This window comes from Papio anubis, chromosome 15 (assembly GCF_008728515.1).
Source record: "Papio anubis isolate 15944 chromosome 15, Panubis1.0, whole genome shotgun sequence".
NCBI classification, from domain to species: Eukaryota; Metazoa; Chordata; class Mammalia; order Primates; family Cercopithecidae; genus Papio; species Papio anubis.
Window position 1 is genome coordinate 55,498,168 of NC_044990.1, and position 26,467 is coordinate 55,524,634.

The 26,467-nt window shown below is 35.3% G+C and overlaps 2 protein-coding genes across 23 annotated transcripts in view; one reads left to right on the top strand and one right to left on the bottom strand.

Moving 5' to 3' along the window:
• Nucleotides 1–26,467, top strand: part of CLN5 (CLN5 intracellular trafficking protein) — a 101,830-nt gene that overhangs the window by 74,724 nt on the left and 639 nt on the right. Inside the window, exons 4-6 of one of the 3 annotated variants that reach the window (XR_004178751.1) lie at nucleotides 9,501–9,567; nucleotides 10,810–10,927; nucleotides 19,245–22,771. The gene's annotated coding sequence lies outside the window, so the exon portion shown is untranslated. Of the gene's footprint in view, nucleotides 1–9,500; nucleotides 9,568–10,809; nucleotides 10,928–19,244; nucleotides 22,772–26,467 lie in introns of those variants that run through there. The other 2 variants (XR_004178752.1, XR_004178753.1) reach the window with 2 other exon arrangements.
• The window catches only part of MYCBP2 (MYC binding protein 2), a 283,622-nt gene that overhangs the window by 21,489 nt on the left and 235,666 nt on the right, over nucleotides 1–26,467 (bottom strand). For 18 of the 20 annotated variants that reach the window (XM_021929688.2, XM_021929697.2, XM_021929696.2 and 15 more), the window contains 13 exons: nucleotides 25,104–25,261; nucleotides 23,824–24,023; nucleotides 22,475–22,624; nucleotides 18,048–18,208; nucleotides 16,849–17,005; nucleotides 16,437–16,661; nucleotides 13,137–13,202; nucleotides 11,142–11,381; nucleotides 10,745–10,843; nucleotides 4,611–4,691; nucleotides 2,819–3,085; nucleotides 1,838–2,121; nucleotides 291–387 (listed from right to left, as the gene is read on the bottom strand). In XM_021929688.2, coding sequence (XP_021785380.2) covers nucleotides 291–387; nucleotides 1,838–2,121; nucleotides 2,819–3,085; nucleotides 4,611–4,691; nucleotides 10,745–10,843; nucleotides 11,142–11,381; nucleotides 13,137–13,202; nucleotides 16,437–16,661; nucleotides 16,849–17,005; nucleotides 18,048–18,208; nucleotides 22,475–22,624; nucleotides 23,824–24,023; nucleotides 25,104–25,261 — 2,185 coding nt within the window. The remainder of the gene's footprint in view (nucleotides 1–290; nucleotides 388–1,837; nucleotides 2,122–2,818; nucleotides 3,086–4,610; nucleotides 4,692–10,744; nucleotides 10,844–11,141; nucleotides 11,382–13,136; nucleotides 13,203–16,436; nucleotides 16,662–16,848; nucleotides 17,006–18,047; nucleotides 18,209–22,474; nucleotides 22,625–23,823; nucleotides 24,024–25,103; nucleotides 25,262–26,467) is intronic. The other 2 variants (XM_031655913.1, XM_021929682.2) reach the window with 1 other exon arrangement.

Below are 26,467 nucleotides of genomic sequence, written 5' to 3' on the forward strand. Positions count from 1 at the left end.
GTTCTTTCTTAGGGTCTGAAAGGGCATATTTTATTTTACTAGATTTTAAAGTCACGTAACAATTCTCACAGAAATTAACTGGAAAATTGGAAATGAACATGGTTTACATAAATGACAAATTTATCACTCACTGAAAAGACAAACAGCATGATAATTAACATACTAAAAATAGTCTTTAAGTAAAGTTACACTAATCTACAACTCCTATCAGTTCAGCAGAGTAAGCTGTTTTGTCAGTCAGATTCCTGCGGCACTTCCCTGCCAAAACAGTCAGAAGAATGGGAACTTACTGCTGCCATATCCTTGATAAGTTTAATGATGATCTCTGAGATCTGGGTAGGGGTTGAGCCCTTCATCCACCAATGACTTTCACCTCGTCGGAGATAACTACAAGAAAAATTAGCATTTACAAAGCCAATAAATTATCAGTAGCACTTACAAATGAAAAAGATAAAAATGTTATTTCAGAATGCAGCATTTTAGATTTTTAAGTGACAATCAATTAAAACATTTAAAAAGAAAATTCATCAAACCATTACCCCAAATCCCAAGACAGCAGTTAAAGCAATTGGAGTTTCCAAGTATTTCTCTGTTTGCACATTATTTCTGTGTGCATCTTTTAGAAGTACAGTCCAGGAACCACACACAACTTATTTCTAGTGCATATGCAGATAATGTGAAGCTTGTGCCAGAACATAAATTCACTATATCACTAAGCACACTACTATTTAGTTCAGCTGACTTTTTTCCTAGCAAGACTACAGGAAGAAGTGATACAATGATTAACATTCTGATGTTGTCTGCATATTGTCATGGATTGACTCCACAAGCAGCACTGTTCCAGATGTCTCTAATTCTCTACCGTTACACACAATTACAGAACATCCCTGTATATATATCTTGGTGCAAATGTATGAACGTTTTAGAAGTAGAATTGGTAGGTCAAAAGATATGCATGTTTAAAATATAGATATTATTAAACAGATATCCAAAAAGGCTGCAGCAATTTATATGAGATGAAAATGCCTATTTCCTCATAATGTTACCAAAGCATCAAAGACACTTTGCAATTATTTTAATCTACATTTATCTGATTAGTAGTGAGGTATTCTCATTTGTTTACTGGTATTTATAAGTTTTTTTCTGTGAACTGACTGTTTTTGTCATTTATTATTCTTATCAGTTGTTTGCCTTTTTAAAATTGATTTGTAGTCATTCTCCTATATTATGCTAATAAGTCATTGTCTATTATATAGGTTTAAATATTTTTCTAAGTTAGTTGCTTATATTTTAAAACATTTAATTATTATCACTTACCAAGTAATTTTCATTTTTATATAGTCAAATCTATAAATTTCTTCCTATATGACTTTGGGTTCTGTGTTTTCTTTAAGAAGATCTTACCAAATTGAAGATTACAAAAATATTTTTCTATAATTTGTCCTAGTACAGTTTTAAAAAGAAATGTACATAAAGCTTTAATTGACCTGAACTTTACTTTATTCCCCCATGTTTATTTTTTATTGTGGCAAAAAAAAAAAAATTACCTAAAACTGAAGTTTAATTTTGCGTATGATGAGAGGTGGGTATCTAGAATTTTTTTAACATGGATATCCAAATATTCTGACATCACATATTCAGCTTACTTTCTAATCCCCACTAATTGTAATTGATACTTTTATTATATACATGACATTCTTTTTATATATGAGCCAGTTGTTTATGGATTTTATTTCGTGAGTAACCTAACAAGGTAAAATTTGAAATTATGTCTTAAATTTCTGAACAGTAGCTCACTCTATTCTGTTTTGGTACTAAAATAGAGGCAATAACTAACCTGGAATTGAAAATCATTGGAAGAGTAACTGTTGTAACTCCTTTGCCCACAGTGGTACCAGCTGTTCCTGTGATGGTGGTTCCTTTGGCTTTTAGCTGTACAGTGAGTGCTTTGGCAATGCATCCTAGAAACATGTCCAAGATACCCAGCTTATTCCAGTCTCCTTTCTCTGTTGAGTGAATGATATCACTGATATCTGCTGGGGGGAGGGATTTCACTCCTATGATGCTGGCCAGACGATTAGGGGTTACTTCAGGCAAAACTCTTCTTAGTAAAGAGGTTACCTGGTAAGAAAAATAAAATGAGAGAATTCCATGTAAAGACTGGTATTTTAAGGTTTTCTTTTCTTTTTCATTTTTTTTTAAGACAGGGTCTTGCTTTGTTGCCCAGGTTGGAGTGCAGTGGAGCGACCACAGCTCACTGCAGCCTTGAACTCCCAGGCTCAAGGGATCCTCTCAGCTTTGCCTCCCTAAGTGCTGGGATTACAGGCATAAGTCACTGCACACTGTCCCAGGCTTCATTTTTTAATGTACCTAACTACCTTTCTGTAACTTCAAAATCTTTAAGAAAAGAAATATGATTTAAACACTATTTTACATTTTGCGAAGGAAAGAAATATAATATACATAATATTCAAATGGTAATAGTAGTGGTAATTACTAACCCAAGGCAGCAAGAAAAAAAAATACCTTTTCTTTCTGGTCAGGGCTAAATGACATTATATATTTCACGGTAATATGGTAATCAGTAGCCAGAATACTCTTTTATCACAACACATTAAAAATGGAACATATTTTAGTATTCTATACTCTCATAATAAACAGTTAAAAAAAAAAAAGGAGTAAAATACAGGCCCCAAACAAAATAAACTACAAAATAAAAATCTATATTTAGGGTCCTTAGATAATTATCTTTGCATTGCAACTTTTAACAATGGTCAAGTAACACAAGCAATGGCAAGGCTGTGGTGTGATCAGTCACCTGTCTCTGGACTCTAGGAGAGGCTGTGTGAAGCAGCGAGAAGAGATCCTGAAGCAGAGTTAGCTGCTGAGCCAGATACTGCCGGCCAACGTTAGAGCCACTCAGTGCTAAAACCATAGAGAGCAGCTCAAAGCAGTAGGCATCAGAGGAGGCATCTTCATCATTTGGCTGAGAATTGGCATTTTCTTTGCTTGATATAGCATGTTCCCATTCTTCACGGACTCTGGTAGCTTCCATGCGAATAGCTTGGACAATATGAGCACACACCTATTTAAAGTTAGCATAGAACATGTAAAAATATAAGTTTGATTTACTACTCCTAGCAAAACAAGCAAACAAAAGAATAAGACAAGAATGTAAATTGACACCCAATTTTAATACTATTCTCCCAGTTAATTCTCCATCATATGTCATTCTCTTAACTCATCTGAAAAACAGGTAAAGCTAGGGGAGCCACAATAAAAATGGAAATATTTAAATCAACTACTATGTGTAAACTAATTATATGCAAGTTATTAATGCCTATGCTTGCAGTTTAGCACATCAAAAACCAATCATCAATTTTATCACCGAAGACACTTTTTCTCATGGTTTACCATTATGTTCATAAGGTGCTTTATAGCTGGTAAGATTCACAATACTGAAATTATACATGACATTTTACAACTGAAAGCATCTAAGATTAAATGAAACACTGCTAGAAAGATAAAGCAAAAATAAATTCATGTTGTAATTTATTGAAAAGAATAATAATGTAGAAAGTTAGAATAGGGCCGGGCGCCGTGGCTCACGCCTGTAATCCCAGCACTTTGGGAGGCCAAGGCGGGCGGATCATGAGGTCAGCAGATTGAGACCATCCTAACACGGTGAAACCCCGTCTCTATCAAAAATACAAAAAAATTAGCCGGGCGTTGTGGTGGGCATCTGTAGTCCCAGCTACCTGGGAGGCTGAGGCAGGAGAATGGTGTCAACCCAGGAGGTGGAGCTTACAGTGAGCCGAGATCGCTCCACTGCACTCCAGCCTAGGCGACAGAGCGAGACGCCATCTCAAAAAAGTTAGAATAATAGGTTAATTTAAAATCTATACTTTATTTGACTTTTGAAGTAATATTTTTATGTTATGAGCACCCCATTATATGAACAATATAGTGCTATTTCCTCACCTGGTTATATTTAAAAATATTAACACTGGTATAGTTAACACTGTTAATTGCTCAGCCAACATACAAAAGAATGGGGGAAAAGAAATATGGGAAATACAAATCAAATCTGATATAACTGGGTATTTGACACCAAATAAAAAATCTACCCAAAACAAACAGCAGCAAGGTAAGCAAGTTTTCACAATTAAAATCTTTAAAATGATGAAGGTATGCCAAAATACTCATTCCTCTCTAAAAAACGGCAGGCACATTCTGCAGGACCTATAAAAGGGTGAGCATAAAAAAGCCTTCATAAATTTTTCAAAATACTTTATACCAAGCTCATCCAACCTGCAGCCGGGGGACTGCATGTGGCCCAGGATGGCTTTGAATGTGGCCCAACACAAATTTGTAAACTTTCTTAAAGTATTAGGAGAGTTTTTTTTCCTGCAAAATTTTTTTTAGGTTCATCAGTTGTTAGTGTTAGTGTATTTTATGTGTAGCCTAAGACAATTATTTTTCTTCAAATGTGGGCCAGGGAAGCCAAAATATTGGACATCCCTGCTTTATACCCAACACACACACACACAAAACAAACAAACAAACAAACAAAAAAACTAATGAAGACAATGAAATAGCTCTTAACCAACCTGTTTTTGTAAGTTAGTCAGCTTACTCCTGCTAAATATAATTCCAACCATATGTTCTTTCAGGTCAGCATCTGATGTTGCCTTTACATAGAAAAAGAAGAAAAAGAAAGAATGAAGCGGTCTCTTTAAATAAAATTTGTATATTTGATATTTCAAAGTATCTTGAGAAATAATTTTGTGTATATATTTTTAAAGCAAATTTATTTTAAATTGAGGCTTATAATGCTAAGACAAAGGATAAAGTTTGAAGAAATCACTATTGGCCAAAGTGACCATAAAAAGAACAAAATTTCAGAACTTAAGAAATCCAGAGAAGTATATTATCTTTTCACAAATTTCTTCAATGTAGTCAATTTGAGTTGCTTTGATTAAACCTATTTCTAAATTATAAACATTATTAGTTCACATCCCACATTTAATTGCTTGAAGAACAATCCATGAAAATAACATTTGTTTAAAAGGAAAGTGTTCTAACAAACCTCTGTGATGATGGTGGTCTTAAATTAAGCTATTGGAACACTTAACAGTCATCAAAGAAATGTATCATAAGGAAAAAAAATAAAGACTAAAATTTTATAGGCTTATTATTATTATAGTGCACGTTATTCTTCTAAGTGACAGATATGTGTGTATATATACACATACATGCACACATGCGCGCGCGCACATACACACACACACCCAAAATCTTATTTAATCTTCACAACAACCCCAGAAGGTAAACTGTAATATTGTGCCTACTTTACAGGTAAGAAAACTGAAGAAACTCTTTTGTTTAAGAATCAAAAATGATGCTTGGTTTTACATTTCTTAGGATAGAGAGCCACAAGAGAATGTCCCTTTCGCCCTAACAATGAGGAAAAAGCTGATCATCTACAAAACCAAAACTTTTTTTTGGAGTCCATCAGAATGTTGAGATCAGCTACCAGGTAGAATGAATTCCAAATAAACAAATCCAGTTAGTTGGATACTTCAAAACTCTTCTTTCAGTACCGAATAGAACAAGTAAATAAGCAAAAAACCAAAAACCAGTAAGGCTCTTAAAGACTTGAATATTAAGGCTCTTAAAGACTTGAATACTATTGATCGGCTTGAACTAACTGATATTTATAGAACCCCTCAAAGAACAACAGTGGAGTTCACATTCTTTTGAAGTGCACATGGACATTCACTAAAACAGACTATATTATAGGCCAGAATCCAAATCTTAACAATTTTAAAAGGACTGAAATTATACGAAGTATATAGTTTGACCACAATGAAACTGAACCAGAAATTAATAATATAGAAAGCTAACAGGAAAATTCCCAAATATTTGGGAATTAAACAAGGTACTTCTAAATTACCCAAGGGTCAAAGAAGAAATCAAAATGGGGCCGGGTGCAGTGGCTCATGCCTATAATCCCAGCACTTCGGGAGGCCGAGGCAGGCAGATCACGAGGTCAGGAGATGGAGACCATCCTGGCTGACGTGGTGAAACCCTGTCTCTACTAAAAAAATACAAAAAAAATACAAAAAATTAGCTGGGTGTGGTGGCGGGCGCCTGTACTCCCAGCTACTTGGGAGGCTGGGGCAGGAGAATGGCGTGAACCCCGGAGGTGGAGCTTGCAGTGAGCCAAGCTCACCACTGCACTCCAGCCTAGGCAACAGAGCAAGACTCTGTCTCAAAAAAAAAAAAAAAAAAAAAAGAAATCAAAATGGGAATAAGAAAACATTGTGAATTGAATGAAAATAAAAACAGAATACCCCAAATTTGTGAAATGCAGCTAACGTAGTGCTTAGAAGAAAATAATAGCATTAAATACTTAGATGAGAAAACAAAGGTCTTGGAGTCTGTGATCTAATCTTGGACATTAAGGAGTCAGAAAAAGATGAACAAACGAGTACAAGGCAAACACAGGGTAAGAAATAAAGATGTGAGCTGAAATCATTTAAAAAAGCAAAAATAGAGGAAAATCAATGAAACAAAAAGTTAGTTCTCTGAAGAAATCAAATGGATGAATCTTTAGTGAACCTATTTCAGAAAAAAAGAAGGAAGACACAAATCACCAAGAGACATCACTACAGGTTCTACAGATATTAAAAGGACATAAGGTTATATTATGAACAACTTATGCCAATAAATTCAGAAACTTAGATGAAATGGACAAATTGCTTCAGTGTCAGAACTACTAAAGCTTACCCAAAAAGAAACAGATGACTGAAACAGTCCTGTTATCTATTAAAGAAAGTGAATTTTTAGAATAGAGCATTAATTTGCTACTTAAGTACTAGCTAGATTATATATGAATCTTTTAGATAGTTCTTTCATCTTACTCTTGTTTACTTCTTTCATCATTTATTTTTGCTTTTAAAAAAAATCTTTATTGAGATATAGTTCACATACCATGCTATTCACCTATTTAAAACATACAATTCAATGGTTTTTAGTACATTCAGATATGTGCAACTATCATCAGTCAATATTACGGCATTTTTATTACCTCTAAAAGAAGCACTATGTCATGTAGCTACTATCACCTAGTTTTTTTGTTCATTTAAGGAAAATGAACTGTATATAAGCTAATATCACATGTTGACTAAAATGCACAGCAATATATGGATTATCTTACTGAATAAAAGAAATGGAGAAAGAGAAACATATAAAGGTACCACTGTGCTCTTGTCTGGGTGACAGAGTAAGATCAGATCTCTTAAAAAAAAAATCCACTCTGATAGAAATTCTCAGCAAACTAGGAATAGAAGAATTCTTCAATCTTATTAAAAACATTTACCCCCCAAAAATCTATCGTTCACATCACATTTAATAATGAATGGTTTATACTTTCAAGATCCAGAGCAAGTCAGAGCTATCTGTTCTCACTCCTTCTATTCAACATGGTGTTTAAGGGCTTAATCAATGCAATAACACAGTAATATAAGAAAAGAAATTTAAGTCATAGAGTTTAGAAAGGAAAAAACCCAAATTTATTGAAGACTACAGGATTATCTGAGGAAACCCCAAAGAGTCTATAATAAGTTTCTGAAATTAGTAAATAAATTTAAGATCACAGGGTAGAAATCTAATATACAAAAATCAATTCTATTTTTATATACTAGAAATGAACAATTGGAAAGTGAAATAAAAAATACCATTTATAATAGCTTTATAAACGTTAAATGTTTAGGAATAAATTTAATAAAATATGTACAAGATGTGTACATTGAATTACAAAACACTGCTGAGAGAAACTTTAAAAAGAGGTAAAAAAAAAACCCTGATATATATCATGTTCACAGATACGAAGACTCAATATTATTGACATGGCGATTTTCCCTAAATTATCAATTTGGTGTTAATTCCAGTCAAAATTCCATCCTTTTTTTTTTTTTAAAAGAAACGGACGAGCTGATTCTAAGATTTATATGGAAAAGCAAGAGATCTAGAGTAGCCAAAATGACTTCGATAAAGAACAAAGTTAGAACCTGATACCAAGACTTTTTATAAAGCTACAGTAATTAAGACAGTTTGATGGATCAATGGAGCAAAATAGAGTCCAGAAACAGATCTACGCATTTATGGTAAATTCACTATTGATAAATGATAGTCTTCTCAATGAATCGTAGTAGAACAATTGAACATCTATATGCAAAAGATAAACCTCAATTCCTGCACAGAGGGTTCATAGGGAATGCAGAGGGTTCATAAAAATTAAAATGTATACAGTTCTAAACAAAATAACCAAAACTATAACATTTCTAAAGGAAAAGAAGAGAATATCTGTGTGACCTTGGGTTCTAGACCACACACAAAAATCATGAATCAAAAAACCCAGAAAAACTGTACTTTATCAAAATTGAAAACTTCTGCTCTCTGAAAGAGAAGCCACAGACTAGGAGAAAATATTTGAAAACACATAATTGGTAAAAGACCTGCAAAGATCTGTATGTAAGTGTTCACAGCAGCTTTACTAATAGTAGCCACAGAGCAGAAACAACCCAAATATCCATCAAAAAATGAAAGGGTAAACAAATTGTGGCAAATTCATATAATGGAAAACTCAGCAACCAAAAGAACGAACCATGGATACATGCTACAACATGGATAAATCTCAAAAGCATTACACCACAGTGAAAAGAAACAAGACAAAAGACTATATTCTGTGTGGTTCCATTTATATAATATGCAGGAAAAGGCAACACACCACTGACAGAATATAGTTCAGTGGTTGCTAGGTTCTAAGTGTGAGGCTGGGGGATTGCCTGCAAAGGAACATGAGAGAAATTTGGGGAGTGATGTGTTTTAAAGCTTGGTTGTGGGCTGGGCATGGTGGCTCATATCTGTGATCTCAGCACTTTGGGAGGCCAATGCTGGCAGGCTGCTTGAGCCCAGGAGTTTGAGACCAGCCTGGGCAACACAGCAAAACCACATCTCTACAAATATATTAAAATCAGACGGGCACGGTGATGTGCACCTGTAATTTCAGCTACTTGGGAGGCTGAGGCAGGAGGATCCATTGAGCCTGGGAGGTTGAGGTTGCAGTGAGCCATGATCACACCACTGCACTCTATCCTGGGTCACAGAGAGAGACCCTGTCTCAAGCAAAACAAAACAAAACAAACTTGATTGGGATAATGATTTCATTAGTGTACACGAGTAAAAATTCATTGAATGATACAGTTTAAAATGAGGAATTTCTGTATGTAAATTATGCTTTAATAATCTAACTTAAAAAAAAGATTATCTTAAAAATCATGTTATTTCATGGGCACCCAAGTGATAGTATAACCTTTCCTATTCAGCCTTAACTCCTCAACGTACACTCTCCTACTGTTAGGCGAGTCTTTCCAATCAGTCCTTGCTCCCATTCTCTCTACTAATCTCATTCGAATCCCTTCATTCTCTTTCAGATCTAACTCAAGTCCAACATCCCCTAAGAAGCCTTCTCTGACCACTCCAAGGCACAATGATCTCAAGGTACTCTGAAAGCCTATGTCATCTGCAATTTTTTCACACATTTAATAACTTGCTTATATACTATGTAGCATCTTTGTTGATTTCTTTTTGGGGGGTGAGGGGAATGCAGAGGGTTCATAACCAAGAACAGAATGCAGGCTTTTTGAGTGCTTGCCATTCTCACAATTGTTTAGTACAGAGTCGACATTTGCTAAAATTCAATTGATTTAATGGGTAGTTACACAGTCTTGTAGTCATTCAAATGATATCTCCAAAAGATGCTGAAAGAAGTTACCAGCATTTAAGAAATCTTATTTTTTCAGACCTCAAACAAAAACAGGGCAATGATTTAGCTACTACTGTATTAGGAAACACAGGATGAGACAAGGGAAATCCTTGAAATTTATCTTTCAAAGGGCTGCCAAGGTGATTATTTGCAGCATTTAAAGACACTAGAATATTGAGACTAGTCAGAATTGACTTCTCTTTTTGGAAATGGATAAGGTACAAAAGTCTTAGGTATAGTGTTTTAGTGAGGACCAAAAAAGTAAAGCAACTTTATTTTTAGAAGAAATTTCAAGAGCAGTAATAAAGAGTAGTTATTCTAATAAAAATCTACTGAACATGTATGTGATTATACCATGATGGATACAAGACAAATTAGGCATGGACTTGGTCTTTAAGAAGCTATGGTTCAGTAGAAGAGGTAAAGCATCCATGTAGATAAACATAAGAGAAAAATGAAGAAGAGACACATACAGATTATTATGAACTCCAGCAGAGAGAAAACTGCTTTTGTTTGGGGAAATCATAAACAAGTTTCAAGAAGAAGATAAATCATAAAAAAGTTCATGAAGAAGACAGCACTTTTGAGCTGAACTGTGAAGGACAGGGACAATGGAGGAGGGAGAAGATAATTGATGGGGTATAGCACAGAAATGATTAAGTAAATTTTACAAATGCTAACAAATGAACACAAAAACCCAAGGCATAGAGCAAATTTGCTGTTACTTAAAATATTAGCTAGATTATACATGAATAATGAATTTCTTTTAGATAGTTCCTTCATCTTCTAAGAAAAAAAACGAACTGCATAAAACTATTATTACATATCCATCAAAATATACAATACATGAATTATTTCACTTAAAAAAAGAATAAAAAGGGAAATAAATATCTTTAGAATACAAATAAATACATTGTATACTTTTTCTTCTCCTTCAGGTGATGACAATAGTGCTTTTTCCTCTTGTTCTGGTGTAGGTTCAGCATCTCCAGAGATGAGCTTTCCAAATACCTGATGAAGATATGCATGTGAGAAGGAATTAATGACAGGCATTAACACTATAATAGCCAGAGGACTCATCAGCTGATTCCACAGGTTTTATAATATACTACTGTTGCTAATTTACACTACTACTTTTCTTAATTACAAATGCAGCATGAAACTCAGGTGTTCAGGGCTATGAAAAGAAAAAATGGGCAACATTTGTAGCCAGAATTTTCTATAACAAGTTTCACAAAACATTTTGTTACACTCTTAAAATATATTACATCAATTATCCCGTGCTAGAATATGTTGTAAGGACACTCACTTGAGACGTAATCAGTCTGAATACTCGCAGAGTCTCAGCTTCACAGTTCCTCTGCTGGGCCACACTGGCTGAAATTTGGCCAGCTATTTTTGTGCTTTCACCATCTTTCCAGCCGAGGACTTTGACTTGTCGAACTCTGAGTGTATTTTCTGGGCCTTTTAATTCAATTTTGATGATGTGATTATCCCCTCCTGGAAGTTCACTTGTTACCCAGCCAATGTGCCTGGAATCCAGATCAACCTGGTTGAGCAGAAAAGAGGCAGGAACCTGCTTCAGCTGGATCACTTTTATCACTGTGCTAGATTTAGCATTGATATCAGCAAGCTCAAATAACAAAGAATTGTACAGAGTAAAGGTTATTTCACACTGATTATTTTATTTCAACCTGATGAAGATAAGTGATATTATTTATAGTAGCTATATACAGATGAAGAAACTAAGGTTAACACAGGTTAAGGGATTTTCAGTAAAAGGTGGAATTGAGAATTAAAATCCAGGCCTGACTACCATATGGCTTCCAAGCAAAGTTATATGACTGAAATAATTACAAATAATTTATATGACTGTGCTTTACCTGTATTGTCTGTAAGCAGAAACATTACAAGATCAGAATCTTTTTTGTGCATCCTCACATTAAAGAACCATTTAAAGATACAGGACTTTTAATGTGCAGTTACTTAATATATTTTACTTTTGAACAAAAATTATATAATATATAACTTCACACTTGTGATTCCTTATTTCACTAATTTCCATTGAGAATATGACTTTTTTTTTTCAAGGATTAAATGTTAATATACTGTGAAATAGTTTTTGACACTATTCCCTTCATAAAATAAAAACTGTTCTTATGGCATTTAATAACCAAGAAATGACCTGGGGATTTCTATGTGATTTACATAGACATTAAGTTGATATTATTTTAATTAATAATGTCAATTTTCTAAAAGGGGTATTAAGTATAAACAAACACAATCTCATTGAATAGGATTATTTTCCCAAATTCTTTAACAATTTAAACAACATTTATTATATGTTTAGTCCAAAATCTTAATTCATTCCTTCAATGTGATTTGAACACAAGCAAGCAAGCAAGAAATTGGCCAACTTTTTGTGAGATAAAGTAGTCAGCGAGGAACAATTTTGACAAAGTTTCACTAACACAAGTAAGGGAGAAGCTTGAGCTGCTCAGACACATGCCTAGATAAAACTTGTTTCTAGAGTTGGTTTAAACTGACTTGCAACCTGGATATAGCTGCGTTGTTATAAGTGTTATAACAGACAGATTTTTCAGGCCAGAGGACAATAACCTGTTTTAACTAAAGTATAGGTGAATTAAGGCTTTAAGTGTGAATGGGATCTGTGATAAATTTTAAAATACCTTGATGCAGCTGGAAACCATCATTCTTAGCAAACTATCACAAGAACAGAAAACCAAACACCGCATGTTCTCACTCATAGGTGGGAACTGAACAATGAGATCACTTGGACTCGGGAAGGGGGACATCACACACCGGGGCCTATCATGGGGAGGGGGGAGGGGGGAGGGATTGCACTGGGAGTTATACCTGATGTAAATGACGAGTTGATGGGTGCAGCACACCAACATGGCACAAGTATACATATGTAACAAACCTGCACGTTATGCACATGTACCCTAGAACTTAAAGTATAATAATAATAATAAATAAATAAATTAATTAATTAATTAAAAAAAATACCTTGAGTCTTTGTTGGGGAGTGGGGTATGGCAGACTGTAGGTACAATATAATTGCTCATGACTGGGGAACATTTAGGACAATAGGTGAGATGTCTAGCACAGGGATGGTGGCTACTATTCCTACGTATGGACCACTTGTCAATTTAGTGTTCTGTAAATAGATCATTCCCTATAATACTTTGGTTGTGTGCCAAAGGTGGAATTCAGTAGTGAAGGTTGAGAAGAAGAAATTTCTCTCTAGATAGCAAAACATTTATGACAGAATTTTAATTACCTGCTTTATTCTGCACAAATCTTCTACTGCTTTGCCAGTTAAGAAGGTCATTGAGGTAACTTTATTCTGAAATAGACAATTTACAATGGTATATTTATATATACAATTATATATATATATATATAGTTATTATGCTATATTCCTGCTTCAGAACTTAACAATGGTTTCTCACGACCTACCAATACCACATCAATACCACATCTTCTGCCAGTCTCTTATGATCCTTCCTGATTGACCCCACCCCATCCCTCCAACTAACCATGGTTCCTACAACTTTAGTCTTATTCTCACAAACTCCATCTTAAATTGCACATTTCAGCCTCTCTCCACGTGCTCTCTCATAGCTTGACATTCCCTCTCCTCATTCAAAGTAAATATTCAGATTCCATTCTCATGAAGCCTTTCAACAAATCTGCTTGTCACTTATGTCAGATTCTTGTTGCTATATTCTCATTACTTTTGGAAGTATAAAGAGGGAAGCTAACTGAACTAACAAATACGTATGAGTGTCACAATGTACCCAGACTTCCTTACAGTTTTGAAATAGGATATACAAGAGGAGGTTTTATCCCCCAAGATACTTGCCAAACTAGGGAAGGCAACATTAATACACAAAGTAAATGTCAAACAGTACAAGGTCAATACACGTTCATACACTAGTGCCAAACATCTTAAGGCTGAATAAGTTTTATGCAAAGCACATCAAGAAATAGATTAACATTAATTCCTAGGCCGGGCGCGGTGGCTCAAGCCTGTAATCCCAGCACTTTGGGAGGCCGAGACGGGCGGATCACGAGGTCAGGAGATCGAGACCATCCTGGCTAACACAGTGAAACCTCGTCTCTACTAAAAATACAAAAACTTAGCCGGGCGAGGTCGCAGGCGCCTGTAGTCCCAGCTACTCGGGAGGCTGAGGCAGGAGAATGGCGTGAACCCGGGAGGCGGAGCTTGCAGTGAGCTGAGATCCGGCCACTGCACTCCAGCCTGGGTGACAGAGCGAGACTCCGTCTCAAAAAAAAAAAAAAAAAAAAAAAAAACATTAATTCCTTAGAGAGTTGTATAATATGAGTGCTGTAGGCTGATACAATTCAAACTCAAATCAACAAACGCTGTGTACAAGGCTCTGTGGTAGGCAGACTGGGGAACACAGAGGTACGTAACTCAAGGAAAACATACATACAGGTTGAGTATCCTTTATTAGAAATATTTGGGACTAGAAGTGTTTTGGATTAGGGTTTTTTTTTTAGGATTTTGAAATACTGTATTTGCATTATACTTACTGGCTGGGCATCCCAAATCTGAATATCTAAAACCAGAAATGCTCCAATATGCATCTCCTTTAAGTGTCACATCTGTGTTCAAAAAGTTTCAGATTCTGTAGCATTTTGGATTTTCAGATTTGGAATGCTCAACCTATAACATAGAGGAAGCCTCTTAAAAGGAAAGTAGATGTCAGCTTACATGCTGGGGATTTTGAAAATGAATACTGTTATGATTATTTCCTCTTAGAAAAGACAGAAATGTTAAATTGATTGCAATCATTGTTCTGAGGGAGAGTATGTCCTGCCTTAAAATGTACCATGAGCCAAAGATAGCTTTGCACTGAACACTGAGTTCTAGCCACAAAAATGTTTTACTTGGTTACACTTGACTTTCCAGTAAGATAAAGTGGTTACACCAGGGGAAATTCTTGGGTCTGAGGAGGAAATAGCTCATATTATATTAGCTAAGCCTCTTTTACTTATTCAATACCAGGGAGGAATAGAACCTGCACTGATGTATAGGAGTTGGAGGTTGCTCTGATTGCAGACTGGCCTGCATCCAGGTTATCTGAGACCCAATCCTACCACTGTGGCTCTTCCTGAGAAAGGAAATATGCAAATAACACAGAAGGAGCCAGGCAATGGTTCAAGGGAACCATTAATACTATATCTGCTAAAAAGCCACATCCATTCTGAGGAAAAAAATTCTAAATGAGGTAGAAGAAAGGCAGTCTGGCAGTTAGTGCTATTTCTTTCTTGGTTGTTAACACTCAAGTAAATAGGACTCTTTTTTCTTTAGTGCCTTTTATAAAAGAATATTTAACTCAGTTGAAACATGCGGACAAACTAGGCTAAAGAGAATATAAATTATGATTATTTGGGACAGTCTGAAACTTATTCATTTCATGAGGACTGTGGCAAAGAAGTAGACACTTAAAGATAGGCTGGGTGCAGTGGTTCACACCTGTAATCCTAGTACCTTGGGAGGCCGAGGTGGGCAGATCACTTGACGCCAGGGGTTCGAGACCGGCCTGGACAACATGGTGAAACCCTGTCTCTACTAAAAATACAAAAATTAGGCCGGGTGTGGTGGCTCACGCCTGTAATCCCAGCACTTTGGGAGGCCGAGGTGGGTGGATCACGAGATCAGGAGATTGAGACCATCCTGGCTAACATGGTGAAATCCTGTCTCTACTAAAAATACAAAAAATTAGCTAGGCATGGTAGTGGGCGCCTGTAGTCCCAGCTACTTGGGAGGCTGAGGCAGGAGAACGATGTGAACACAGAAGGCGGAGCTTGCAGTGAGCCAAGATCGTGCCACCGCACTCCAGCCTGGGCGACAGAGCAAGACTCCGTCTCAAAACAAACAAAATACAAAAATTAGCCAAGCATGGTGGTGTGTGCCTGTAATCCTAGCTACTCAGGAGCCTGAAGCAGGAGAATCGCGCGAACCTGGAGGCAGAGGTTGCAGTGAGGCGAGACTGTGCCACTGCACTCCAGCCTGGGTGACAGAGGGAGACTCCATCTCAAAAAAATAAATAAATAAATAAATAAATATAATAAAAAAAGTTCATTACACTACAGGTCAAAGACTATTATTAGGTGCCACCAGAGTAATACAATAAAGAACCCAGCAGAGGGAAAGAATAATTTTTTAGAGGAGTTACTTAGAATTTCTCTGCTGAGTTTGAGAGACCTTGGGAGAACTGCTCAGCGGAGTTTAAGGGGAGGACTTCCAGGTCACAGGAAAATCTTAACCCAAGGGCATGAGAGCAGAAAATTGTAGAGCAGACTTTCATTTTGCTTAGCTGTAGCCATGGTATATTTGTGATCAGATCTCTTTTCAGAAATGGAATTCCACGGTGCTCCCAATCGTATTAATTTGTTTTTAGACTTAAGATTTGGGGATTATAGCAATGACGTTTGGTTGGTGAAATTCCAGATGATAAAGCTTGTTGCTAAATTCAGAAATGAGAGTGTATGAATACTAAAGGTCTGAAAAGAGATAAAGAGTCATAAATCAAGTTTGCTTTCTTACCCCAAGATCTCGAGAATTGTCCACGTGAACAGACACATAGCGGGCATTGATTCCTTTTACACAGTTGATGGTGATATTCTTAGTTTTGTTTTTATCTTCATCTCCTGATTCCCAAAAGGTTTCTGTGGAGCCGTCTGTCAAGCTGCCAATCATGGCAGGTCGGCTTGAAGTTTTTATGTCAACAATGCTGGTTAAGTCCTTTAAGCACATTACTATGCATAATTCCTATCAGAAACAAATACAAGTACTTATGATACTTAAAAGCAAATCTTCCATGATGATAAAACAAACAGATATAGGATAAAACATAATGGAAGACAGGATCAAATTGACTATAAATAACTTACAGTTTCTCCTTTGATGTATTATTAACTAATAAGACAACCAGGATAATAACTGTGAAATGACTGACCTGACTCATAGCTTCAAAGCCAGATTGTATACTGATGCTAAAACTCTCTTCACTATCACCATCATCTGATTTTGACAAAATATTGTTAATGTGATGAAAGACGTTGCTCTGATGAAGGAACTGGTGATCAGACTGCTTGAATTTGAGACTCCAGCACCTAAAAAGGTGATATATAAGCAATATATGAAACAATTATTTTCCAGGAATATCTAAGGAACTCTTAGATGAGTACTCTGTAGCTAATAGCTCAAGAAATTTTAATGTTCTAGTAAAATATAGAAATTTTAAAAATTCAGGGAAGAAAATCATTTCTCTTATTTTTGTTTTTGAGATATAAAGATAACTTCTTTGAAACAAGGTAAAACTAAGGAAAGCTGACCCATTTTAAATATAAAAAAATTAGACAGATGAAGATCAAGGCTACAGAAGTAAAAAGGGTAATGAATCTGTTGTGTAAACAAGTGTTACACCAACTGTCACGACCCCTCAAATTCATGAATCTTATAATGCCATACTAATTCATCAGGGTATAATGTATCTTGTATTTCAAAAATCTTGTGAGGAGGACAAAGAGAAATCTCTCTTCCACTGGTCTTATCATTAGAAACATGGGAAGCCCAGTCATTCCATCAATCTATTTCTTGTACACATTAATTAGGATAATTTATTTATAAGTGTGAGTCCAGTATGTGAATCTAGTAACAAGGTTCACAGTGTAAAAGCAATGCTAAACTCTCAACACATTTCAAATTGAAATTGGAATCTGTTGAGCATCTGTGATGCTCCTTAAGGTGCTTTCAGGATTGGCAGCATATAAACAGGCTCTGGTTTTCCTAAGATTCTTTTCAAGTCAAAACTCTATTTTGGTTTTTGCTTTTGAGATTTCACTTTCCCTCTCTCTTTTTAGAACATTTAAGTGATTTGAGGTAGGAGAGTGGGGAAAGTGAGGGAGATTGTTACAGTGATAATTTAGGGCACTAAGAAGTACATTGGCCACATTTTACAGAAGGGCAAACAAGTGTTAACTAAGAGGAAGGACCATTCTAAAAATTATGACTATAAGGAGGGAGGCACCATCTATATAATGTAGGGATTCTATCTTACTATTTAAAGAGTTTTTTTTTTGGAGCATTTCATACTTTGAATATTCCATAAAATCTCTTGTCCAATGTACCTAGGATATGTGGATACAAAATTACCTCAGGGCCATTTGCTGTAATGAACTGCCACTGGGGAGAGACATCATAAGGTCTGAGATGGTCTGCAGCAAGCGGTGAAAGGTGTGTGGTAAAGGATGAGCAGCTTCCCCGGCAATCACTATGTCCGAGAGTGGATGTTCACATACTCTTGTATCTTTCTCCTAAGGCAGAAATTGAAACAAGTTTATCAGTGTGTGTGCTGGAAGGAATCTTCTTCACAAAAGACATGTATACTTAAAAAATGGTCGTGTAACACAAATATAAACAACAAAACCAAATTGTACGCAGAACGTACAGTAATTTTAACTAATTATGTTTGTATTATTTTAGGCAAAAAAGCTGTAAGTTTAGTCACAAGTAAAATCAGCATGCAAATGAATAAATGTATCGATTCTAGTGTACTCACAAATCTACCTGTAGGGTGAATCTATATGTGTATGCATGTGTATGTGTAGTGTGTGTGCATATACAGATACGTGTATGTATATATACACATACATATATGTAGGTATGTTTTGCCTGTATGTTTATGTATAAAAAATAACATACGTTTAAAAGTTGGGGTGGCCACTAACTCATATAGCATTTTTATGTGAATTAGAAAAAAAAGTTCCTTTCTAGGCAGATGGACCGCAGCTAGGAAAGAGAAGCAGGTGTTGAATTTCATTTCTCATTCAAACCCTCAGATGGCTCCATTAATAATATTAACTATGGAATAACTTTTTATCATTTTGAGTAGGTAACATACATCATAATAAAATATTCAAGAGGTATAAAAAAATACCATAAAAAGTCTCCCTGTCTTTAAAGCCCAGCCACCTAGGTGCCCTCCCACTGGCAATTTCTATTACCAGTTTCTTGAACTGTCTATAAACATTGTTCATTTATACAAATGGCAGCACTCTAAACAAACTGATCTGTGCCCTTTTAACAATACTGTATCTTTGAGATTATTACTTATTAGACATGTATGTAACATATATTATCCTACTGCACAGTATTCTAATGAATAAAAATACCACAGTTTATTTCATCAGTCCATTTCAGAACAGCCATTTAGGCTGTTTCCAATCTTTTGTTTTTATATAACATTCTGCAGTGAATCAACTTGTATATTTGTCTTTTCACACATGCATATATAAGGAGAACTTCATGAAAGTGGAATTACTGAATGATTTTTAATGTGAATTTTGATAGATCTTACCAAACCATTCTCTAAGAAGCTGCTACTCCACAGCAAAGAATGTTTGTTCTTCCATCTTGCTACCAATGTAAGCTCATCAAACTTTTTAAACTATGTCACTGAGCTACTTAAAAGATGGTTGCTTTTTACAGCCTTCTTTGTGTATCTATTGATTACTGATACAGAAGTTCTGGTTTACATTATCTTCTTCTAAAGAATGTAGTTTAGTTCTTACAGGGAGATAGCAGGCCATCTAGATTCCATCAAGACCTGGCATTCGACTTTGTTAGACTGGGGTTATTTCAGTTTTGCCCTTGATTGTAAGCATTACCCTTACTCCTAAGGCATGGTGTGTATTCCCTGGGCATGATCTTTCTGGCGTTTCAGGTGCATGCCAGGAGTATTCATTCACCCCACCTCTGGTTGGGCTGAAACTTTAGAACCCAGCTCTGAAGCTAAGAATCTGTTCATTTCTCAGTTTACGATTCATTTCCACTGCTAGGTCTTCCAGAGAAATTGCATGCCCAGTCTAAGAGTGGCCAGGACGGCAGGGATATTTTTATGCAAAAATTTTAGACTCCTTTCTGCAGCTCTATAGCACTGGTGCCGTGCTTCCCACATCCCAAAGTTACAGCCCTAAACTTTGATCTCAGCCAATACAACCGACATACTCTGCTGGGCTCTTTTCCCGATTGTGGGGCTCACTTCATGCACTTTTCTTCTCTCAAGGATTATAGCCCTGTACTGGTCACTGCTCAGAGCCTATGAACAATTGTTTTAAATATTTTGTCCAGCTTTTTGTTGTTTACTATAAGAACTAATCCTGACACTGGCCGTTCCATCATAACTATAACTAGAACTCTGCCAAACAACAAGTTTTGAGATGTACTATTATTGCCATTCCATTTAAAATATTTTCTGTTATAATTCTTCTTTGATGCAACTCATTTGGAAGCGTTTCTTAATTTCCATCATTTCAATATTTTTCTTGTTATTGTTTTGTTATCTAATTCTTATACACTAGCAATAAAGACTGAGGACATGGTAGGAAGAAAACCAATTATTTAAAGTCTGTTGAAACTTGTTTCATATGTCCAGTAAACAGTCAATTTCCATAGACATTTGTGTGTATCTGAAAAGAATGTAAACAACTATATGCAATGCTTTGTATATTCTATCAAGACTGTCAATCATTCAAATCTGTGTACTTTTTGATTCTTTTTCTCTGCCTGACCTATCCAGTACTAAAAAGAGTGTTATGGTACTACGCACAAAACAGCCACAAATTCTCTGTCGCTCTTCCTATCAACAGGTGGAGTTTATTTCTCAGTCTTTGATTTTGACCGGCCTTGTGAATTATACCCGCTAACGGAAGGTGGCAGAAGCATGGTTTTTGAGTTTAGTCTTGGCCATTTTGGCTTTGCAGCTTCTGTGTTCGCTTTCTTGAATGCTTCTGGCATCTGAACAAACCTAGGCCAGCATCCTGGAGGATAAAAGAGCTCAGGGGGTACCACTTGAAGCACACTATGTAACCAAAACAGGAAAGAGCCATTCCTCTCAGTGGAGCCTTGCTGCAATTGCCAACCCACAGACTGTGAGCAAATAAACAACTGTTTTAGTCCGGTGAGTTTTGGGGTGGTTATGCAGGAACAGATAGCTGTTACAGGTATATGACAATCTCACATTGTAACTGCAGACTGTCCTATTCTTCCTTGCAGTCTGTCAATTGTTACTTTTTTTAAGGTTACAGTATTAGGTAGATACATATCCAGGATTGATCTTTTATCATTCTGTAGATCACCATGACATATCATTACTTTTTACACAGTCAATGTTTTTTAAGATATGCCCTCATATTTACACTTTCTTTTCTCTTCATTGACACTCCCTGGCCATTTCTTTCAGTTTTTATTCTGGAAATGTCTTTGGTCTTGTTCTTCAAAGACCCTTCAACTGGGTTAACAAGCATTTTCTTTCAGCATGTTGAAAAAAGCCAACTGACAGCCTTTTAAACAAACTCAGTATTTAAACAAACAAACTTGTAATGTTGCTACCGAAAATTAAGCAATTATTCTCACTGTCCCTCTTTTGAAAGCTAATATTTTTTTCCTGCGGCTGCGTAAAAGATCTCTTTTTTTGTTTTTGGTGTTCAGGTAATATACCATAATTTGCCCACTATGATTTGTATTTATTCTGCTTGGGGTTTACTGGGCTTCTTGAAATGGGTTGTTATCTGTAATCGATTCTGGGAAATTCTCAAGTATTAACTCTTAAATACTGTCTCTCTTCCATTCTGTCTTCTCCTTCTGAAACTCCAAGTAGGTAAGTGTTATACATCATTTTGCCCTTCATTGCTCTTAGCAACTTGTATTTTTTATTTACTTTTTCTGTGTTGAAGTCTAGATAATCTCTGCAGATCTCTTACATTTAACCAATTTCTTCGCTGACATGCTATAAAATGTCAAAACTGATTTTTTAAAAAAATATCAATTATACTTAATTTTTACATATTTTCTTTAGTTCTTTATCAAATCTGTCATTCTCTTATATTTAACCAATTTTTTCACTGACATGCTATAAAATCTCAAAACTAATTCTTTAAAATATCAATTATACTTAGATTAATGTTTACATTTTCTTTAGTTCTTTATCAAATTCATCATTATATTCCTTCTTACAATTTCTTCTCATATTTTAAAGTTTCTCTTTTATTTCTTTAAGCATATTAACACATTATTCTACATTTACACAGATAATTACAACCACTGTTGAGGGTCTATTTCTGCTGCCTATTGTTTTTGCTAGTTCTTGCTCATGGTATCTTGTTTCCTTGTGAGTTTTAAGAATTTGACTATGATAATGCTGCCTGATATCCTTGGAAATTATCCTAAAATGCCATTCACATAATTTCAGAGTGGCTGGGAATAAGATAAATGCCATCTAGATTACTCTTTCATTTTACAGACATGGAAACCAAGGCCTACAAGTCATACAACTACAACAGGGTAGAAATGAGGCTGAACTCAGGCTCCTAGTGCCCTAGTTCAATGCTCTGTCCATTATACAGGCTGCCTTCTATAAAATCCAGGTCTCACTGTTAATACTTTGCCCATAGCACTAAAATATTCTTTTTGCTCAAGTTAGATCTGTGAATGATTTTGTGCAAATTATTGGACTATTTGAAGGTATACTACCAGTTTCTACAAAAATATGCACAATCAAAATAAATAAAAATCTCATTTACTTGTTCTGAACTTTCTTTGTTTGTTTTATTTTCTTCATCCTCTTCTTCCTCTGGTTCCACCGGTGCAGGAGTCAGTGATGCCACAAAATGCCACAGAATATCATGGAGAGAAGTGGTTTGGATGACATTACACAGAAGCCAGTTGAAAGCCTGAAGAAATGATGGTTAAATGAGTTTAAGAATAAAATACATGAATTAAAAAGTACTCAGAAATAAAGTACCTCCAAGGATTAAGGCTTCAAAGAAAGATGCTAGAAAATCTTTTTTAATTAAAAAAAGTAATACCTTATAGTTTTACTATTTGTTTTTCTTTTTAAGAGATAGTGTCTCGCTCTGTCACCCAGGCTGGAGTACAGTGGTGTGATCAGGGCTCACTGCAGCCTCAAGCACCCAGGCACAAATGATCCTCCCACCTCAGCCTCCCAAGTAGCTGGGACTATAGGCGCGCACCACCACACCCAGCTGATTTTAAAACATTTTTTTGTAGAAATGACGTCTCACGATGTTGCCCAGGCTGGTCTCAAACTCTTGGCGCTCAAGTGATCCTCCCTCCTTGGCCTCCCAAAGTATTAGGATTACAATCATGGGATACTATGCTTGGCTCCTTGAAAATCTGACCTTTATTTCACTGAAAGCACACGGAACTTGAAACAGTTAATAATTTGGGGTTTTAATTTAAAAAAATAGGAAAAATAATTTCTAAAATACAATACCAAAACACTTTTTCAAATCACTTTTTACTTTGAAAATTCTTTTTAATATTGATTTATTCAAGCACATTTTTTCCAACTTGCATCTGGATGAACACAAAGCGTATCTCAAGCTCTACAAAAGCAATCATTTACTTAAATATATTCATGTAATTCCCATCCATGAAGTGGTAAGTTATTTATCACATTTGATAAAAATAAAGATTTACTATATACAGGCCTGTAATATACAGTAATCCTATTATTTCCAGAGGCCAAAGGCCCAGAGAAGTTATTACTGGTTCACTTATAACTCAAAAGCCCTACTCCTTATCTTCTTTCCATGATTACTCTGTCATTTCCTTCTAATAAAATGACATTCTGAGTGTATAAAAGCTTTTAAAAAAGATAATCTCAAGATTCAAATAATAAAGCAATACAGAAATAAATTTCTTTAGAGTGCTGAAATATGAAATTCTAAATTCGTTTATATTCATAAACTTTAGAGTCTAATTTTTATATGAACACTTGATACTTTTAATTGGCTAATGCCTTTTAATTTCATACAATTTCTGTTGGTAAAAAAGTGGCATCATTAAATAGAATCATCACATGATTTGTATGATCAAGGAATCAGTAATTTCATTAATGTCTTCATACCTCCATAGCAAAAACTCGACAAGCAGATTTCCTTAGGGCCTGTTTCATTGCTATTTCAAGACCTTCTAGATCATGATGTTGTATAACAAAAGCTAAAACTGGCCACTGGAAATTTCGTTCTCCTTTAGAAAGAGAGCTGTGGGCTGAGATTAGCCGAGAAAGCTCAGGAGACGGATGTCTCAAAAGGGAAGAACCAACTTCTATTAAAGAAAAAGAAAATTATTAATTTTCATAGGCAGTGCATATATATTTAAGATAATATCTAGCATATTCACTTTAGAGCCTTTGTTATTGGTTTTTTGCACATGACACAAATCATAACAATTTCAACTTTTACTGAGGAAGAAACCAAGGTTCAGAAAGATTAAATATGTTACTCTCTGAAAGTCATACAGCCATTAAGTTGTAGAGGTAGGTTTTGAATCCAGAGCTGAATCTAAAGTTCACATTTTCTAAAAAACTCTAAAAGCTAAGTGATTTATATTCTAAATGAAATCTACATCTCATCTGCATCACTTTCTAAAAGATGGCTTTATAAGAAACATTTCTCAACAGGAGGTCAAAAATATTTGTTGAATGAACCTATAAATTGCTGGGCAATTTTCAATAATGTTTTTCTTAAAGGTCTTCAATAAGATACTTAATCATCTGACTATCATTTTTAGGCCAAATCTTCATTTTAGCAAGTGATTTCTCTGACAATTTATCACTATATTATCCTGTTCTTCTTGGGTTTCTTTAATTATTCTTGAGGTAGAATCCCCACCCCAATTTGGGGCTATTGATACCAACTGGTCCAGATCATGTAACTCTTCTTCTTCTTCTTCTTCTTTTTTTTTTTTTTTTAACTGATTAAGGGCTATTTATATCTCCAAAGTTTTTTTTATCTACTTAGAATGATGGCAGCTGCAAGAGTTACAAGCTTCTATTGGGGTGGAGAGATAACTGTGAATGTGTACATCACTGGAACTGCCGGTCCACAAGTTTAGTGGAAGGGATAATGGCTGTAACATTTGGCTTAGATACCTAAGAAGTAAGATTTGTGTAAAGGCCAATTTATTCTTGAACAATCACCGATTTCCCTTCAACTGAGATGCAAAATTTAGAGATGCACATTTATAGCTGTGTCACACAGAGGGAATGTCAATCACACGTTAGAAATTATCCCATGCCTTTTCCTTCAAAAATTAAATTTTAAAAATTATGTGCAAATAAAACCATTTTCTTTTTTATTTGTAGTAGTCAGATCACTCAATATTCTTTTTTATCCTCATACTTACCAGTGTCTCCACTGTTAACTCTTCTTCTAGGAATGGCTTTAACTCGTGCAGGTAAAATGGAGTGTTGTTTATCATACTCGGAAGCAACAACTGAGTATGATCTTTGGAAGACAGTTCTCTTTGCAAGATCAGTATCAGTTATGGGACTGGTTTCTAAACTGTAGATGGAACAATACAACAGATACAAACTCAGAAGAGCTAAATGAAATGTAACTATACTTATAATGATGCAAAATATGTGACTCAAGATTTCACGTGGAGAAACAAAATCAAAGCCAAATTGACAATCTCTCTCTGAATCATAATTCGATCTTTTCAAATGCAGTAACATTTGGACCGATTTCAGCATTGTACCTTAAAACTTGTGGTTTTCTTAAATCTACTTTGCATATTAAATGAAAAAGAAGAAAGGCTTCCAAGCTCCTTTTAGAATCAAAAGCACTGGGGTGGAACTCATGTGTTGTAATATTCAGGAAAAACAGGGAGATACAATCATAAGTGCACCAAATAGAAAGAAAATGGTTATGTACACATGAAAACCTAATAAAATAGGAAGCAAAATTTGGCTCCAAAGTTTTCTTTTGGTGTCTTCAGTGTTCTGTGAGGTTTCTCACTCTTGGGAAACACTGCCCAAAGCCCTTGGAGGATGGCTGTGTCAAGGTGTCATGAGAGGGAACAAACTGATTTTTGGCACCAGTGCTGTATTTATACTCTATAAAAGAACTTAATGGTTTTATTCAGGCTTAAGTAAACTAACAGTTTTTCTATTTATTAAAGCAACATTTAAAAATACTTAAAAAGTTATTAAGATCTTCAGCTATATAATTTCCTTTATTGACACATTTTATAAAAAAAAGAGAAATCTCTTCTCTTTCTTATTTCTCTAAAACAAATTTAGAAACTATTCTTTTCGTGAGCTCCTTTTTCTGTCACCTCAATTCAAATTGGAATATTTTTGCTCACCTTTGGTTCTGGAGTTTTTTCCATCATTCAAGCCAGGTTTGAAATCCTGTGTCCCTTGGTAAAATTGTCTATTTTCCAACGGACGGCTAACTGCCTGGGTGTTTTCTTTACTCACCACTTCTCTAAGCTTATGTACATTCTTGTTTGAATAGACTATAAACATTGTACGTAACTGATTGGCAGTAAATGTCCCTGGGTGTTAGTATAGGTTGTTTGGTTCCAGAATGACTAGAAGACAGGGAAACATTAACTTAATTCACTTTATATATGGTGTTACTATAAAGCACAGACATTTGCTCTGTTTTCAGAGGAAGTTTTCTACTAACTTAAAGAAAACATTACACAAATTTAAAAAGTGACTTTTTTTTTTTTTTTTTACAAAAAAATAATAATGCTTGTGA